The following is a 20,436-nucleotide window of genomic DNA, read 5'->3' on the forward strand; positions in this document are numbered from 1 at the left end:
GCTGTACTGTGTTTATGGAAAAAAAAATCCACTTAAGTGGCAGAGTACAATTCCAAATTGTGTTGTTCAAAGTTCAACTTATATATTAAGAATTTAAAATAATATTTTTGAATATATGTGAATGAAAAGAAAAATGTGCTATAATGCAAATGGATGATGCAACAGCTGCTTTTTTTTTTCCTGGCTTGTGGGAAAACTAACACATCAAGTGAATCAATTACACATTTTGACTTCATTGTTTCCTAAAGGAAAATAATACATATTCTTGCCCATGAAATATGGAAATTTCACATCTTTCCAATTCTCTGTATAATTTGAGCTCTTTCCCAGAAGTTCAAGATATTGTGTTTCCTTTAATAATCTTTGCTTTCATAATTAAAGCCCAGATTATCATCATCATCATCATCTTCATCATCATTGTGTTTATCATCCCGGTCAGCATTATCATTATTTGGAGCAGAGGAGATATAAGGTGTTGATACAGGCTCACACCTTTTTTTATAGCTTAAAAGCTAGAAAATATGCTCTTTGAATGTTTGTAGTGTTTATGTAATCAGTACCTACATTGCCAAGGAATATTGAAAACAGCTGGGTGCCTGCTGCCCGCCTCTCTCTTTGTTGGAACTGTTGCCAGAACAGGTAGTCAGAAATGGAAAGTAAGGGAAAACTCAGGCATCTGGGGTGTCTCTCAGGAAGGCAGCTGTGGCTTCCTTAGGAAGCAGTCATTGTTTCCCATCAGCCAAGACTCTGTATGCCCTTGGGTCCAGTTCTGGCATGGCTGGCCTAGGAGGATGCAGTTTATGACTTAGGACTTACGCGAGAAACCGTTTGGGCAGTCCCATCTCTGGCAGAACTGTGAGAGAAATCCCCCAAGCTGCAAGCCATATGTGGGCTGTTGGCCTTCTATTTAGCCTTCTCTGGGAGGTTCCCATTTACTGGGGCTCTAATCATCCCTTTGACACAAGCAAAAACAATACAAAGAGATCTTTTCAAAACACATCCTTCCAAGATATGTGTGTTTTAAAAACCAGACATCACTATTATTTCTGTAAACATGGCAATTTTTTCCTAAAAATAAACTCATTCGTTAAGAGAATTCCTTTGTTTCCTAGGTAGTAGGCAAGTACAAAGAATGTCTTTTAACAGCACCCTGGAAGTCGTGGACTAGCAGTGTTGAATGGTGTTGTGCATTTGTAAGCATATGGTCTTCCAAATATAAATTTTTGTACATCAAGTATTAAAATTTGTCATCCCTGTGAGAAGACCTAGGCTCTGATTGATGTCAGGGAGATGCCAGGAGCTGGCCTTTGTTATGCACACTACACTGAAAACCAACCTGCTGTTGTGATGAGATTATTTGGCAAGGTCAATAGGTAACTCGCAAAGTAAATATTGGTTATTGTTTGGCAAATGAACCACCACTTGTTTGGCATGAAAATGACATTTTGGTGAGCTAGGCTTGAATGGTTGTCTTGATAATTTTTGTTAAAACAGAATTTTGATTTTAGAATGTAAATGCTTTAAATTTCAGTAGTCAGAAATAAAAGGGAATTAGAAAGGTGTAGTACTTTGAACTTTAGATTAAGTGTCATATTTCCTCATTATAGAGAGTTCTGTTAGGACACTTAAGGACCATGATTAATCCAGCAACATTGTATTTAAAAACTCTTCAGTTTCAAAACCTACTGGATATGAAGCAAACAATTTTGTGCCAATGTTAGGCATACTCAGGAAAATTAAATGAAATATCATTTTAGTTGAACCCAGAAATCATTTGTAGAAATATGAAGTTTAAAAAAATGAATGAATTTTTATATTCTCTAAACTATCTTCTATTTTTTCAAAAAAAGTACAATAATAGCTTTTTAGGCAAGGAATCAGACTATTTTTTAAGCTTTTTAAAAGTTTATAAACATTTTTTTTTGAGAGAGCAGGTGAGGGGCAGAGAGAGAGGGAGAGAAAGAATCCCAAGAATGCTCTACACTGTCAGCATGGAGCCCGACATGGGGCTTGAACCCATAAACTGTGAGATCATGACCTGAGCCAAAATCAAGAGTCAGACACTTAAGCAACTGAGCCATCTAGGCACCCCACCATCATTTGCCTGTCACTGGTATTAATATACAAAAACGTCTCAGGTCAGATTAGGTAATGTTCTTTGAGTGACTTATTTTTCCTACTCTTATTTTATTCCTAACTTTATACAAACTAAAATAGACTATCCTTAGAATTTTTTACTTCTCTGAACTTTTTTCATTCTCACACCTAAAAGAGTAAAGAATGTGAGGCTCCATAGTAAGTACAAGAGGAAGATTATGAGTGTAAACAGATGCTTTTTATAATGTACACCTTTGCTAAGATATTTTCCCAAAAGAGTGGTCAATATTTAACTTTCATTATCACAATTGATATTTGGTCCTTTATTAATTTAACCTTATTGTAACTTTCTCTCCATATTGCTTTTTATCCTGCCTTCGAAAATAAAAAGTTATAGAAAAGTTTTACTCTTCTCCATTAAGAATTTTGATGATTAGAAAAATATAAAGTCAGGCTTCAGTTTTGACAAGGCACATGTTCTGAACATTTTATGAATCTAAATCATATAATCAACTTTGCTTATCTCTTTAATTTTTCTCCATGCTTTAATTGTGGTAAGTTTGGCATTTCATTTTACCTGTCCTTTTGACAAACCTCAATGTGGAAAAAACAAAAAACAAAAAAGAAAACACAAAACCTAACCTTAAAAAAAAAAAAAAAAACCCTGAGAATAAAGCCTAGATATCTAGAGTATGTACATTAAAATATTTAGAAATTTTCCAGGAAATTAATATAAATTGAAACTGTATCACTGTGTATGAGGAAGAGCAAGAATGTAGAAAGTAATCAAAGGCTATTTTCAAATCCCTATTACTGAACGCTTATACCCTTGGAACAAGGGTTTGTAATATTGGACAATTTTTACCTCCCGTATCTTTTATAAAGATACTTTATTCATGATTTTGAATTCAAAGATGAAAAATCCACAGATGTTTTTGAGAAATGTAGCATCTATTTTCACTTGATGCTAATTACAGTTTATAAAATTTTGACCAGATGGGTTTGCATGCACAGTAGCTAATTCATGACAACCGTCTTCCAAGTATATTCTCTGAATTGTAGGTAGATCTTGGAGAGCTCCAGGAGATCTCTAATGTTCTTATTGATATTTATGGCTTTCACATGTTACCATGATAGCTCAAATGTGGTATACGTGAACAACAGATATTCCATAGGGGTATTGTTGAAAAGAATATATACTTTCTTGAGCTGTTTGGACTTTCAGAATAGTGAATAAACTATGATACACAACAGAAGATAATCATCTCTGAGGAGCTGAAGAAATGGTTACAAATGAAGATTCTGTATTTGTTATTTAAATCAACTTAGTACTTTTTTGTCACTAAAATTATTAGAATACTTTGCCCTCACTGATTTTTAAGGTTTAATAATTCAGCTGAGTTACTTAAAACTTATGTTTTAATGTTTATTTTGTGTGTATTTTCTTTTAAAAAACACAACCATGGCATGTTTAATATATTACCTTGTTTGAAAATTTACATAAGAATATATGTAATGATTGAAGGAAATATATATTTTTTAAATAAGGTATTGATATCATGTGCATGCATGTCATATTTATTTTGTATTGTTTTTCCCTCAGTCAAGAATTTTAATATATATTTAAAAACTAATGTAAAAAATAATGTTTGATTTAAATCTTGATAGTAAATCTGATAAGACCACATATTAAAGATAGTGGTAATTTTATATGTTTTGAATAAGGTTAGAGAGAGAATACAAGGCTTCCAAGTAATAGTTGTAGTGCCTGGAACTTATTTCTCTTAAGTCTTTTGTTTGTCTGTGTATGACTTTTAGTATTTTAGCCATATATAGAATGTACTGTAGGTTAAATTGGTAATTCCCAATTTCTTTGGAGTTGGCATTTGTCAACCTGTATCCTTAAAAAATTCTAAGAAAGAAAAATGTATCATTATCTAATATCTCTCTGATGTTTTCATTTCAGAAAGACTTTCAGTGTATTTGGCTGCAACTTCTGGCCTAGTTTTATTTGTGCTTATTTGTCTCTTGCATTAATAGGAAATAGAGATAATTTTAAGCAATTCTGTTTGAACTCTGTTTAAGTTTTTATCTGTTTATCTGTACAGCAGACAATGGTCCTCTCTAAAAAACCAAAATAGTATGATAAAAAAATATATTTAACAAAGAATTGGTTTTATTTTCTCCAAATAATTTCATAAAACCTTCTGTATGTTTAATGTGTTGCTGTTTTCATTGTGATAATTGTGAATAAATAGTCAGTGAATTATTATTTTATGAACCTCATCAGTGTCAGAGAAATAATTTTTAGGTAAAAATATATTCTTCCATTTAGAGGCAGGATATGATTTGTTAGGCATAAAACATAGGTATATCCATTCCAGGAGAATTTTAGGAAATCAAGAAAAAAAATATACACAAAAAAATGTACACAATGAAATAAAGAGTAATACATATTTTTTAATTACTTGAAAAGTGATTAAGTCTCACATCGTCACAATAATGCTATTTCAAGTTTACTTCTTGTCTAGGTAGAATTTATCTGGCAACTTTGCCCATTATATACAAAACGACAGATTTTCTAACTTGCTCGTGCAACTTTTTAGTGATTTAGTATACCTAATTACATCACCACTGTATATGAGCATAAAATTAAATGAGATGTTATCTCTCAGTCAGCGTATTCTATTTCAGTATTTGTAACAATAAAAATAAGTTTGAGAATCAAAATAAATTTCAACTACCTCAGAGATTTTGTTTCTCTTGTGGGTAATTTTTCAAGTACTTTAAAACTTTCTTTTTTTTTTTTTTTTTTTTTGANTTTTTTTTTTTGCAAGTTTATCTGAGGGTTAAGTGTTTTGAAAAGTGTGGGGTGCTGCTGACTAGTTCTAATGGAAATAATCTCTTACCTAAGATGATATTTCATTTGCCCCTCAGGTCGTTTATTAATATACTTGGTAGGTGTATTCAAACCAACAGAGAGAGAGATGTACGTAGGTGTAAGAACAATGCACTTTTTGGGATGAGCACTGGCTGTTGTATGTAAGCCAATTTGACAATAAATTATATTTCTTTTAAAAAAGGACAATTCACTAGCTGTGTAACTTGAGGGATACCAGTTTGAGGAGATGTCACTTGCACACAAGTACCTTTTTTGATACTATCCTGTCTCCTTTAAAGGTGCCTGATTTGCTAATAAGTAGAGCCATTTTTAATAAGGCCTCTTAAAATACAGACCTAACGGGGAGGGGCAGTGGAATAACTCATCAATTCCCACAGGTGTTTTAGTATGGGTTAGTGGTTCAGATTAGCCACCTGTCAATTGATGCACTTTTTTGGAAAGGGTGGAGGAAACATCGAGAGCATCTGTACAGGCCAAAGTTCAGGCATCAGAGTCTAGGGCCCTGGGAAGTAAGGAAATAGCCTGAAGACAAGGGCCACTAATGATGTGTTAGCTCAAGGAGGGCTTGACACCAAGAGTGAACTTCCTCTGTTTCATATTTTGAATCCAGCTGTTAAAATCTTGGGACTTGGATAAAAATAAGTGTTCATTGAGTTTGTACATATCCAGAAATGTCAGATCTATGATTAGAGAAGTATGTTGCAAAAAACCCACTTTGGCTGCCATATATCCTTATACTAGCCTAAGTAGTAATTCTCCTGTCCTCCTTGAACAAATACTTGATTGGGAAATATGTTAATTAACAATCATTTAAAATGACACCTTCAATCTAATCAACCATGGAGAACCAAAATGGACAGCTTGATACAAAAATCAAAAGAAAGTTTGGACAAGAGAAAATTAAAATGGCATGTCTCCAGTAATCAACTGGTTTTATTGATTCCACATTAAATAATTTCCCAGCTTAAAATTATATGTGAAATGTATATTTAGAATATATATGCATACACATTCAAAAATATAAGAGCAAATCTATGATTTCCTACTTAACTACTTTCTAATGCAATTGAGTAAATATTCCAGGGTCATGCATATTTTGAGAAGGGAATATTCATTGTATTAATTTTTATGATTATGTGTCAATCTGGTTTTTATTATATATAAAAACTCCAATTTATGCTTAAAATATTTATTGTGAAAAGTGTCCATAACCTAGAAGTTACTGACTCAAAAATCATTAGGCAAGTACAGGTCATTACCAAAAAAAAAAAGAGGAAAGGATTCACTACTGATGTACATATTCACTGAACTGACTTCTTAGGATGTGTAGTTAGATTTTCTGAGAGATGCTATGTAAACAAAGCACATATATCCCAGCTCTGATATTTAGTAGTTTTGTGATTTCTTGTTAAACCACATAAATCTTAAGTTCCCATTGCCTCATGAGCAAATTGGGTACCAATCTGCCAAAGTTTGTGATGAGATGTAAACATCCTAATCTAATAAGGCGTCTAGGACAATGGATAGTTTAACCAAGGGTCTCACTGAACATTAATATTGAATCCTAATTGGATTTCTATGCATCATCAGTTTTGTACCCTATGTTTTGAAGAGATAATAAATAGGGGTCAAAAACCCCCCAGAGAAACTAAATAAAACTACAAAATGTCCAATATCACATTTTCCTTAAGAAACTGAAAGCATTTTATATAATTGGAAAAGATAAGATCCTTGTGTTTTAGTTACCGATGGGTCATTAAGGAATAGGACTTGATTCGTAGTTTCAAAAGCAGAAAGATTTAGTTGGGAAGTTGTGGATTAACAACAAAGGCATGTACTGAATTGCATTTTTTTTTCATTCTCTTGTTAGATGAGAAGTTTTTACTATTTCTAGGATCGCAGATGAAAATATAGATATTCTAGTGAGCGAGGAGTAGGGAAGAGGAAAATCATGACTTACTACCAAATTTTACATATAGTTTGTTTGGAGGTTTCACTCTTCCTAGCCTTCACCCATGGAATCCTTGTGACGTGAAAAACTAAATTCAAAACCAGTAAAAACTTTTTTTTTGAGAGAGAAAGAAAGTGAGAAAGGCAAAGGGAGAGAGAGAATTTTAAATAGGCTCTACACCTAGCATAGAGCTTGATGTGGGGCTCAATCTCACAACCTTGAGATGATGACATGAGTGGAAATCAAGAGTCGGAGGCTTAACCAACTGAACTACCCAGGCACCCTGAAACACCAGTAAAAAGCTCTCTTGCCAAATATATTTCAGGCTCTAGTACCTTGCACAACACAACATACCTATTAGCTGCTCAATGAATGTTAGAGATCTGAATTAAACTGTTTATACTGATATGCATGTTTCATATCTGTCCCATTTGAAAGTTCTCTTTGTAGCTAGTCCTCTGTCAACATTACCCATCTTCATAGACTAACTCAAGTCACTGCACAGTCCAAGGGCTTTCATAAATACTCCTCACCTTAGTATTATTTTGCTTGGCACCATCACGAGAAATCCCATGAGGTCATTTTTCTTGAATTACAGTCAAAAGAAACAAAATCAAAACCAGCCTTTAAATATATTGTATTTGATTTCTGAAGCAACTCCATAATGTTAATATATTATTCTTGACTTCTGCTTTAACATAACTGTAGATTTTATTTTTGATATTTATTTTTTATCTTGTGCATATTATAGGCAGAAAGGAATGCATGTATTTGAAGAAAACTTCAGACTGGCTAATGTGAAGGTTAATGGTTCTTTAGAAAGAACCATAAGGTTCGTAGGAAACAGAACAACCTACCCGTGAAATCTAGTGACATTGTTTAGGAAGGTGTTGTTGCTGTTGCTGTTGTCGTCGTTGTTGTTGTTGTTGTTATGTCATATCCAGGTTTTCACAGCAAAATAACCAGAGTTCAAGGTTTTTTTTTTTTTTTTTTTTAATTGTGNTCAATCCATCACCCCAAAGTTTTCCCCATACCTCCATCCTATTACTACTTAATTGTGTTCCTTTGTATATTTCCGTGGATCTTTCAGGAATAGTAATCTTCCTGGTCGTATTTTAGTAGTTTGGAGAAGAGCTTTGCACAATGAAAAAAAAAAAAATGAACATGTGGAGAGACTTCTTGCATAAACCCATTTGTTCAGGCATTATTGTAACAACAGTTACGGTAATAATACCTAAAATAGAGATTATAAAAGTAATCTTTTAGCTTAAGTTTAGTGCATAGGTATGAGTGGAGGGAAAAGTTAGTTTAGGAGAACCCCGATGGTAGAAAACCCTTGGCTAGTGCTTGGATTTTACATCAAGAGAAGAGAAGATATGTGTGTTATGGCATTATGGCATTTCAATTATGCATAATAAAAAATTTTGCAACCATGAATTCTTACTGAGAATGACTATATAATCCTTCTTGCTAGGATCATTAGAATCAAGATTTTCTTGGCTAATTTGAGGTGATTTATTAGGAATGTGTGATGTTACTTGAAGGCAGAAAAGTAGATTCAATGAACTCTGATGGCTGCTTATTTTGACTTAGTTATGTCATCAACTTTAAAGAGAATCTTGCAGAACAGTTTTCCATACATGATAAGATCAGCTGACTGAGAAGGTAAATCAGCAGTGATGTTGAACATTTAATTCATGTTGGGTGAAGTTCATAACATGTTAGATCCCATTGCCCCAGAGAGGAATGATTCTTTATAATGTTATATTTCTCCTTTTCCAAATGCTTCTTAAACTATATAAACAATGAGATCATTTCATACAGTACATTCCTCATGCAGAGTGCCCAAGGCCAAAAGAAAGTTCTATTTCATTCATTATCTAAGTTTCACAGTCCCATCCCTAGAAATGACCCAGATTTGGGAGTATAAAAAATTAAAGCCACAAAAAACCAAACATTTTACTCCTGCTCCTTTCTCCAACTCTAAAATGTTTATGTTCATTTTCCCCTACAAAGATATTTTTAATTCACTTGAACAGAAGTATTGATTCACTCTTAATTGTCTTTCCTCTTTGTGTTTTATTTCTTCAGATTTTTTTTTCCATCTGCATTGCTTTCTGGGGATTCAGAAGCATGAAACAACTTGCCTCCAGCCCTTGGAAATAAGTTTGTATTCAATTCTCTTGTTGTAATCAGTAGTCCACAACCACAGTATATTACGACTGCCTGTGGAAATATAATTATCTTATATAATGATTATATGAACCATTTCTTTAATGAAAGGCACATAATCCTTATCTACTTTTGCTTGCTTTCTATATCTGTTATGTTCTATTAAAATTAAAGTCAACTGCAATTACTTTCCTTTATTGCGAGAGAGGAAAGCAAGTGATTTCAAATATAGTCATGTTATGTTCACTTGTAGCATCTGAGTGTAAGAAAAGGCAGGGAGAAAACTTAAAAGAATAAAGTTTTCATTTGCATTTTTTGACAACTTTTCCTTTGTAGCATACTAAAATTGTGCTTAGATAAATATCTGTTGTCATGAAAATGTGTTACATTAGTTGTCTGCCTAAGGCTATATTTAACTTTGAAAACCACATAACCTAAGCAGCTACATTACAGAAAAAGACATCACGGAAATGCAAATGAATAGAATTTGTCAGAATTTGTTTATTCAGCAGATCAATACATATGTCTAATATGTTTGGTCAGTTTCTTTTGGCAATCTAAAGAGTCTGCAGTCAGGGATCCTCTGTTTTTTGAAAGTTTGAGTAAGTATTTTAAAAGACCTCCATTAGTACTTATTTTCACTAACTGAAAGAAATGTTCACTTTTACCAAAAAAAGTCAGGTGTTTTTCAAACCTGCAATTTCAGAAACCTGTAATTCTGTGTTTTGGGTTTCCCTTGCCATCTGAAAGTACAGCCTTCCTATGAAATCTTTTATCAGCCAAAACAGTATAAAGTGAAGAAGCAATTACCACTAATTTATATGGAAAAACTTTAAGCATTCCCAGACCCTCCCCAGCAAATCTCTCATAGGTTTTTCTGATACTTTTAGACACACCTTGCTAAGGGATGAACAACATAAATCAGAATAAAGCGCAGATGCTCAGAGACACAGTTCAAATCTATAGCAGCTTGATGCTGAGATGTTGAATGTAGTTCCCTGGGAAGGAACTTGACCTTGCGGCTGTTACTGCTTCAGGTGCGTGCAGCCTCTGTAACTGCTCATTGCAAAACAAACGCTGAGTGTTATTTTTGCTTTTCACCCTTTTCATAGAAAGGAAAATTCTCTTCATGTTTCTTATATGTTAAGGAAAATGGGTACTAATATATATGTCTTTTATAAAAGTGAAGTGGCTTCATTAATGCAAAACTTTGAAAAGGGACGGATACCTGTATTTTAAATAGTCACAATAATGTTAATAAATATTTCTAAATCAATGTTTCCTAAGTGTTGTGTGTACGTTATTCATTGGGATTGTAAAAATCTGCCAAGTGTTTCTTTAGGTAGGAACTGACAGTAATTAGCAGGATAAAGTTCAGAATGGCTGGAGAGGTTGAATTGGAGAGTTGGAATTTTTTCCTTCCCTTCTTCCAGTATTTCTTTGATTTAAACTTATGGATTTAACTACAACAGCCCACCCTTATCTAGAGTTTGACTTTCCATGGTTTCAGTTACCTGAGTCAACTGGGGCCTGGAAGCAGAGATCCTCCTTCTGGTGTACTATCAGAAGGTCCCTAGTAGCCTAATGCTACATCACAATGCCTAGGTCATTTGCCTATCTTCATCTCATCAGGGAGGCATTTTATCTTCTCACATCATTACAAGAAGGAGAAGGGTGAGTACAATCCAATAAGATATTTTGAGAGAGAGACCTTATTCACATAACTTTTGTCATAATATATTGTTATAATTGTTCTGTTTTATTGTTATTGCTGTTAATCTCTTATCATGCCTAATTTATAAATTTACCGTCATCATGGGTATGTATATATAAGACAAAACATAGTGTCTATGTAGGACTCAGTACTATTTGCAGTTTCAGGCATCCTTTGAGAGTCTTAGAATGTATCCCTTGCACTAGAATGTGTAATCAAAATTATATGCACTAAAACAATGAATGCTCTTCTTCATTGAGCTCTGCCTGTATTCATCTCCAGGTTTAAGACACTAATCAGTTGGTTAATCTCATCTTTAAAATGTGTTATTTAAACTGCGAACAGAAAAAAAAATTGTAGAACTATTAGAAGAATCAGACAGCAGGTGTCGATGTGGACTCATCATGCAAAATTGACGCACATTTGGTTTTCAAACTGGTAAACCAGAGGAAGATTAAATTTTGCATGATGAAACAATTAACAAATTATATCTCTAGCGTCAGAAGCAGAGACTTGGCTTTGCTTCATTCATCTTTTTAAACTGCTTAATTTAACACAGTTAGAGCAAATACTTTAAGCCCATAACAAACATTCAACCCTGCCTTGGTTCCTTAACAGCAGTTACTGCTGTACTTTGCATATATAGGATCATGTCAAAGCAGGGAGCCCTCTGCTGGCTTGAAATCGCTAAATTTATCACATTAAAATTCTGAATATTCATATTATACATCCTAAAGACTTCAGTATATAGGTTACATCCGCATGGAATGACAAAGAAAAGAGAAGTTTCACAAATCTTTAAGTAAGATTTTGGTGTATCTGAATAGTTTGTTTCCCCATGGGTCATGTATAAATGCATATTTATGTACATATACGTACATATGTATGTGAATTTGTACAAGTGACCTAAAAATGGAAATAAAGATTCAAAAATGATAAAAGATACTTTCATGGGAAAACTCTTGAAGTAAATACAAATTTATCCATTCTCTCATTTGTCTCCTAGCTACCCTCACCATCATTATAAGTGCTTTTCTTTTTAGAAATGCAAATGTTTTCAAGCTACGCATTTCCCAGATAAGTAGTGTTCCCAGGGCCTGTGTGTGTTAACTGGGACACTTTATTCTTCACCTTCAGCCTTGCTAATTTTCCAGTCCAGTTTTCTCTTGCCGGGTACTAATACATCATGACAGATCATCTAACTACTATAAATGTTGTGAATTAATCTTGAGTGATGCCATGTAATTTATGCTTACTCTTGACAGAAACACTTTACCTCTCTCTCATTCTCTCAAAAAGGAAAGGATCTAAAAATAGGACTCATCAGTTACTTGCCGCTTCTAATGGGGAGATGTAAACCGACCTGGCAAATAATTATGAAGATTCTCAGATTTGGTAGTTTACCATAATAAGGAAGGATAGAGAGAGGGAAGCCACATTTGTTTGTTGAATAGTACTCAATTAGAATTATTTCATTTAGTCTCTAAAATCCTGAGACTTTAATTACGTACTGTAATACCATTTTATAGAAGAAAATTGTGAGGCTGACAGAGGTTTAAAAACTTGCTCTGGCCTATGACACATAATTGTGCCCCAACCAAATTTAAAAACTCTGAAGTCTGACAGTGAAGTCCATGATGTTTCTCCTTTCCATGATGGCAGATATCCAAGGCACATCTTTAGAAGTACAGACTCAGAATTTTAAGTTCAGTGTAGCTCTTATTCAATTTGATGTTCCAAAGTACAAAGTAAAGTTCAGAGGAAAAGAGGCTTAGTGATAGGATTGATTCAGTGACTAGGTGAATGATTACAGAATTTCTCACCACTCTAAGAATAGTAAGGCCATAGGTTTATTTCTAGGATTACCAAATGCCTAAAAGGAGTCCATTCCTGTACTTGATTTTATTTGATGAAACTACCCATTACTTTAGCCCCATTTGTTACATCCTTTATTTCTCCCTTCATCTTGTTCTTTCTAATTATTTTTGTTAAACTTAATCTAATCCTCTCATGGCCATGGTATTCAGCAATATGTGGATCTGTAATTCTGTATCTGAAATTGAGTTAATCGCCAAAGTATATGAACCCTTGCTGTATTTAACTTTAGCAGCTTGGATTATTGTTTACTAGAGGTTCTTAAGTTTTATTTAACTGGTACTATGCTTTCCAGTATGGAATCTGCAACAGAACCACCAAGTGGAATTCTGTAAGATACGGTACGCACTGCGTGTAATGTCATTTAATAGAGCAACAGTGATTAGAAAGGAGCTTCTTTTTTTATGCCCCTCTCCTCTATTTTTCTTTTTCTTATTTGTAGCTCCTGGAATACCAAGAAGAGATAGAAAACACAGAGGCTATTTTGGTTTTCATAATCTTCAAATATTTTTGATGTCATGATCATCAGCAACACTGTGAAGCAGGCTGGCCCTATCTCAAGCCTGCCTCAGTAGAAGGAAAGTTAACAATGTGTTTCTATTATTAGACTATTTTTCCAAATCTCACTCCAGTCTGCCGTCCTTTCTTCTCAGTAGCATAATATCTTAAACACCTTCTTGCCCAAAGACTCAATTAGGAAAAAAATATTAGCAAAAGAAGAAGGTAAGCAAGCATTGATGGTTCTCTCTTGTGAGCTGTGTCCTTTGAAATTCCGCAACTCTAACTCCTCTGTGGTCAGAACTTCCAACCATTCCAGACACTTCACTGTCCATCAATCATAAGTTTGTTCCTAGAATGCGTTCTCCCTTTGGTTTAGCAGCAAAAAAAATCCACAATCTTAACTTGGATAGATTTACATTACAGAAAACAAAAGGAAGTAAACTTTGTTTTTATGCATCAAGATTATCTGTGGATCTTTTCAAAAATGCAGATTCATTGTATGCACATTGGGATCCTGATTTAGTACCATTCAAGTAGTACCAGAGAAATTGCATTCTTCAAAATTCTGCCAATGATAGGGGTGCCTGCATGGCTCAGTAAGTTAAATGTCTGATTTCAACTCAGGTCATGCTTTCTTGGCTTGTGAGTTTGAGCCCTGCATCAGGCTCTGTGCTGACAACTCAGAGACTGGAGCCTGCTTCAGATTCTGTGTCTCCCTCTCTCTCTGCCCCCACCCCAGTGACTCTGTCTCTCTCTCTCTCTCTCAAAATAAACATTAAAAAAAATTAAGATACAGAGACCATAACTATTCTAGAATTAGAGAAAATTTTCTAGACCCTTTTGTTGAGTTTCAGAAATATACAGGAAGGATGTACAATGTCAGAGAATATTGTTTCTATAACAAAACTTTTAATTAAAACAAAGAGATATTGATGAAGTAAGTATGGGTATTTAGATGTGCTAAATATCAGTTTAACACGATATTATTTTTACATGTATTTTTAAAGACCTGAAAGTTTAAAAAAATTAGGTTAGCATCAGTGAGGCAGAAAGTACAGAAAGACCTCGCAAGCAAAGGAGATTATTACTCAACACAGTTGCCATAGGCTCTGTTTGCCTCTGATTTTAATTCACTTGAAAACTTTTGTCTAGTTTATTTTATTTGTTCTTTTTTATTATTGACGTATAGTTGATTTACAATGTCATATTAATTTCAGGTGTAAAACATGATGATTAAAAAAATTCTATACATTAATCAATATTCACCACAATGAGTGTAATTGCTTTCACATTACATATTATTACAATGTTTCTGACTACATTCCCTATGCTGTACTTCTCATCTCTGCGCCTTCTTTATTTTGTTTGGGAAGCTTGAGTCTCTTAATCCCCTTTTCCTATTTCTACCACCTTCCAACTCCTTATCCCCACCCCGGGCCAGCAACAACCAGTTTGTTCTCTGTATTTGTTTGTTCGTTCATTTGGGGTTTTTTTATTTTTTTTAGATTCCTCATATAAGTAAAATGATACAGGATTTGTCTTTCTTTGTCAGATTTATTTCATTCAACATAGTACTCTCTGGGGCGATCCATGTTGTCACAAATGACAAGATCTAATCCTTTTTTGTTTGACTGAGTAATATTTTATAGTATATATACACCACATCTTATTTATCCTTTCACCTATCACTGGATCCTTAGATTGCTTTTATATCTAGGCTATTGTAAATAATGCTGCAGTAAACAGAGAGTACATATATTTCTTGAGTGTTTTGTTTTCTTTGGGTAGATACCCAGCAGTGGAGTTATTAGATCATAGGATATTCCTATCTTTAATTTTTTGAGAAACCTGCATACAGTTTTCCATAATAATCACCAATTTAAATTCCAACTAACAGTATACAAGGGTTCCTTTTTCTTCACACCCTTCCCAGCACTTGTTATTTCCTGTTATGTCTTTTTACTACTTGCCATTCTGACTGGTGTAACGTGATATCTCATGTGGTTTTGAATTGTATTTCCCTAATGATTAGTGATGTTGAGCGTATTTTCATGTGTCTGTTGGCCATCTGTATGTCTTTGAAAAAAAACGTCTACTCCCGTGCTCTGCCCATTTTTAATCAGATTATTTGTTTTGGTTTTGGTTTTTGGTTTTTCCTTTTTCTTTTTTTTTCCTTTCTTTTTTATTTTGGCATTGAGTTGTATAAGTTCTTTATGTATTTTGGATATTAACCCCTTTTTGGATATCACTTTTGCAAATATCTTCTCCCAGTCCATAGGTTGCCTTTTCATTTTGTTAATGGTTTCCTTTGCTGTGCAGAAGGTTTTTATTTTGGTGTAGTCCCAATAGTTTATTTTTGCTTTTGTTTCCCTTGCCTGAGCGATGATAAATGGTGTTGGGAAACTGGACAGCTACATGCAAAAGAATGACCTTGGACCGATATCTTAAACCATATATAGAGAATTAAGTAAAAATGAATTAAAGACCTAAATGTGAGCCCTGAAAATGTACAACTACTAAAATAAAACATATGCAGCAGTCTTTTAGACATTGTCCCTACCGACATTTTTCTAGATGTGTCTTCTCCCCATTGTATATGTTAGCATCTTTTGTCCTGGATTAATTGACCATATAAGCATAGGTTTATTTCTGGGCTCTCTATCTCCTGTTCCGTTGGTCTGTATTCTGCCAGACATCCAAATGGTTTTAGAAATGTGTGAGCCTTTGAAGAACAGTTTTGTAAGCCAGTCTGTGTCCCCCAGGAGGATTGAAGTACTTGGTAGAGTTTGCTAAACTCGTTTGCTGTTTGTTCCAGACTACTTAGAAATCCTTAGGCAAATATCAGTGAGGAAAGTGACAAGACTTCAGCTTTTGCTGCTAATCGCAAATCTCATTTATTGAAAACAGAGCTTGCAAAGAGGAAAACATTGACATTTATTCCTCTGAAAGTAGGGACAACTGGACAAATTAAGTTTGAAGAGTTCAAACCTCGTATGACATTTAATTTTGAAATCCTATAATTAAACTCAAGAATGTCTTTATTTGTGAGGATTTAGAAAAACTACTAATGAAGCTCCTATTTCTAATGGATAACTTTATATTATGTACCATAAAGGAGTATAGGAAAGCCTATACATTTGTGGCATATAAGCAATAAAAATGATGAAACAATAAAAGGAAAAATTAATGTGTTTTGTTTTATAAAATATATTTCAAGCAGATCAGTCTAAATGAAAACTACAAAGTCTATCCTAATCATTCCACTTAAGTATTTATGTTTTTCAATAAGAAAAAAATACAGCAAAAAAGATTCATTTGCCATGTCATATTTTTCTGATCTTCCTAGATAACCTAATAAAGAGCATTTTCACCATTTAAAATGGTTTTACAGACAAGAGTCAAGATAATACAAGTTCAAAATAATAAGACTGTATTGGGAAAAAAATCTTCAAAGAAATACCAGTGACATGCTTATACATATGGAAGCAGTTAAGAAGCTAATTAGGGGTGCCTGGGTGGCTCAGGCAATTAAGCGTCTGACTCTTGATTTTGGCTCAGGTCATGAATGATCTCACATTTCATGGGATCAAGCCCACATCTGGCTCTTCACTGATTGCACAGAGCCTGCTTGGGATTCTCTTTCCCTCTCTCTATGCCCCTCCCTGACTCATAAGCATGCATGTACTGGCTCTCTCTCACTCTCGCTCTCGTTCTCGCTCTTGCTCTCAAAATAAATAAACATTAAAAAAAGAAACTGATTAAAGTATTTAATATGTGTCAGGAATAATTATTCTGTTTATGTTATTTTTAATATTCTAGTATTTATATAATCAGTATGGAGAGTTTTTTGTTGCTAATTTGCTTTCTTCACGTGATTTTGTTATTTTTAGTTTTGAAAAATGCTGTTTTTGGACATTTTGAAATAGTTTTGAACATACTATTATATATATCTCCCAATATAATAAAAAAAATTTTTGGTTGACACATAAGAGTGTGTGTGTGAGTGTGTGTGTGTGTGTGTGTGTGTGTGTGTGAAAGAGGGAAGAAGAGAAATCATTTCTTTTTGGTAAATAATGAAGACACTTACTCTACCAATAAACCCTACGTAACCCATTCGTAAGTGTCCTAAAGACAGGATATTCTTTTATACTCTTTAATACTGATATGATATATCCTATGTTGAAGTACTGGAAATGGAGCTAAGCACTTTTCATATTTTAAATGCTAAACATACTAATTTAGTAAATATAGGAACTAATGTGTTAGTGCCTTAAAAACTCTTACGAAGTGACAAAGATTTGATATGATATATAAAGATCCATGTGCTTTTGAACCTTGATCACTTCAAGAGTCCATTCAGTGTGACTGAGGATTTATTTTTTAGCTCTTAGATTGAAGAGATTAGGTATTATTGCATGAAAAGGTATCGGACAGAATCCTATGTTGAGTGGCTTGATGTTGAATCTCACTTATGGTGTCTGATTGGGGTAGTATTTCTCAATTTGTGGGCTGCCATTTATCTGCATCAAAACACCCTGCTACTTCTAGGGTCCCACTTCGGATTTTAGAAATCTGGATGTCAGGAGATGGGTTTGGGCATCTGCATAAATAAATAGCTCCCCAGAAGGATTATTTACATGTGTAAAACTCCTTGTTCTAAGGAAAGGAAACTCCATATATCCCCTCCTATTTAGCAAGATGTCTTGTTCCCAGCAATACTTCTGGTGACCAGAAGCTTCCTTTTGAGCTTGTGATCACCAGTCCTTGACTGGTCTGAAATTTTCTTTCCTCTCTCTATAAATAAACTATTCTTTTTCCTACTACTTTGAAATATGAATGTGATGTAATATTTACAGCAGAATACTTGGGATACATTAACATGTAAATGGTTAAAAATAACTTTTTCCGCCAAGAAATGCCTTGATTGTTATATGTATAGAAAGTGACTGAGCAGTCTTTAAACCAGATGCCTCCAAACTCAGGCTGGTCACCTGGTGTCTCAGGCTCTTCATCACAAAAATCTGAGCACTGGACCAGATCATGTCTATGGTCATTTGTAATTCTTACCTGCCAGTGAGCAGTCAGTCCAAATTACTTCTATATTTTAAAGTAATAAAACTACATTTCTTTTGGAACTATGATCAAATTTGAACATGGATCAATAATACATTAATGAGGTTTTATTTCAGAGTATGTTCACTAACATCAAGACAATGGGGACACCCTTTGAATGAAGTTATAATACAGAAAGTAAAATGTCCTCCATCCATTTAAGAATCCCAGAACAATTTACAAACTCTAATCTTATTTTTCAAACATGATTCCCTTTCTAATTCCTATTGTCTTTTCTTTGCTCTCTGTATTTTATTGTTCCTTCTGTGTATTTTCCCTTCCTTATTTCTATTATAATTAGGTTGCAGCAGTTTTATGTGAAGAAGTGGTGTACTTTACCTTCTGTGTGCTTATTATGGCCACCACATTTTGAATTATCATTTAATAAATTACTCCTTTGGCCTTCTTATCACTTTTTTTGGAGTGAAAAATTCTCAGGGAGATCCTTACTAGGTATTTCATCTAAAATTAAAAATAAATAAGCACCTGTTCACTGTGTACACAGCACTTGGGAATCTTGAGTAAAGGGAATCACAGACAGCTCAGGAAATTCAGGTCATAGATGTGAGGGTGGTAAGCCTGGTGGAGCAACAGGGAAAGTTCCAGGACACCAAGAGAAATTGCTTAGTGGATCGGAAAAAATATTCGGGTTTTAAACTTACTATTAAATGTGAATGCTAAACAACATTTATTATGAAACTATTAAAGTTTTTCAGAAATGTAACCTATCAGCTTGAAAAATCTAACAAGAAGTGGCTTTTTCTGTCCCTGTCTCTCTGTACTAGAATAAATATAGAAGAGGCAAAGATAAAAAGACAAAAGACAGCTTTATTTGGATTTCTTGATAACTGAAATTCACTGCCACAACTGTGTATCCTCATGAGACCCCAGAGCGGTGTGGAAGGCAGGGAATCGAGGTAGATGCTGCTAGTAAAGGAGGTTCCCTGTTAACATTTTACTGGCTGACAAATTCAGCCAACAGTGATCACGGCACAAAGTTGGATTTCCTTCCAGCTCTCTAATGGAATAGAGACTTTGAAAATTTTATACAATAAGATCTTATTTCCATTGGTCTTAAAGAAATGTCAAAATCAGTTGGCATCATCTCCCTTTTAGAAGCTCTTGTAAACCCCATTTGTAAGTTCTTTATACGTCATTTTCCTCGTGGCAGGTTTTACCTCTCTGTGGATCTCTCCCTTAATTCCTTGAAGTCTTTTACTGGTGGCTCACTGTCGTTTCCTCCAATATCCCTCTTGTAATTCTTGGCAATTCAATATCCACAAAAATGACCTTCCTAGTATCCTGGCATCTCTATTCTTTGGTCTCCTTGCCTGAATGACTTAATCAGTCATATTGTCATTAGCAGTAACTGTAAGTCTGTCATCTTTTCAACTCAAACATGTCTTTCTCTGATCACTACATCTTCTCTTTCCAGCTCATTATCTTGGGTAGTGAGGAATTCCTACCACCGACTCCACTGAGACCTGAGATATTCCGACTACCTTGTCTTTGTCTCTCCTTTCCTTATGTATTTAGTTACTTTCTTAGATGATTGAATTTCATGATCAGTCATTATAATCAACATTCTGGTCTTATTAATCATAAAAAAAGATTAAATCCAACCATAGGTCTCCTATGTATCTGTCCTCTTGTCATTGAATATGAATAGAGAAAAGCACATAACCATGAAACTAGTCTCACCTGTCATGATTACATACCTGAGGCAAGCCCTTAATTCTGTCCCACAATGATTCTATACTTCCCCAGCACTATTCATTCTTCCACATCCCAAGATGGCTATTTTGTACTCTTCAAACTTTCAACAAGTTCTCAGTATTGGTTGATGACCTTATTCCTCAGTTCACTGAAAACAAATAAAAAAAAAAAAAATAGAAGCTATCAAAGACAACTTGACTGACCTAACACCACCTCCCAAATTTGTTTCCAATAATGAGCTGTTTATGTTCTTAAACAGGGCCAAACTGTGCTTGTATCTCAAGTCCCATCTGCTTCAGTAATTCTCAGTTTTCCTCAGTCTACTGGATCATTCCTGTCAGCATGCAAAAAAGGATGCTACTTTCCCCCAACTTAAAAAAAGTTTTTATTTCACTC

The 20,436-nt window shown here is 34.2% G+C and overlaps 1 protein-coding gene across 2 annotated transcripts in view; it reads left to right on the forward strand.

The window, feature by feature from the left end:
- AGMO (alkylglycerol monooxygenase) overlaps positions 1–10,363 on the forward strand; it is a 330,508-nt gene extending 320,145 nt beyond the window's left edge. For both annotated transcript variants that reach the window (XM_077757623.1, XM_077757624.1), the window contains one exon: positions 9,042–10,363. In XM_077757623.1, the coding sequence (XP_077613749.1) occupies positions 9,042–9,116 (75 nt within the window). In that variant the 3' untranslated portion in view covers positions 9,117–10,363. The remainder of the gene's footprint in view (positions 1–9,041) is intronic.
- Positions 10,364–20,436: the final 10,073 nt, after the last annotated feature.

Source organism: Crocuta crocuta, unplaced genomic scaffold (assembly GCF_008692635.1).
Source record: "Crocuta crocuta isolate KB4526 unplaced genomic scaffold, BGI_CrCroc_1.0 scaffold62, whole genome shotgun sequence".
NCBI classification, from domain to species: Eukaryota; Metazoa; Chordata; class Mammalia; order Carnivora; family Hyaenidae; genus Crocuta; species Crocuta crocuta.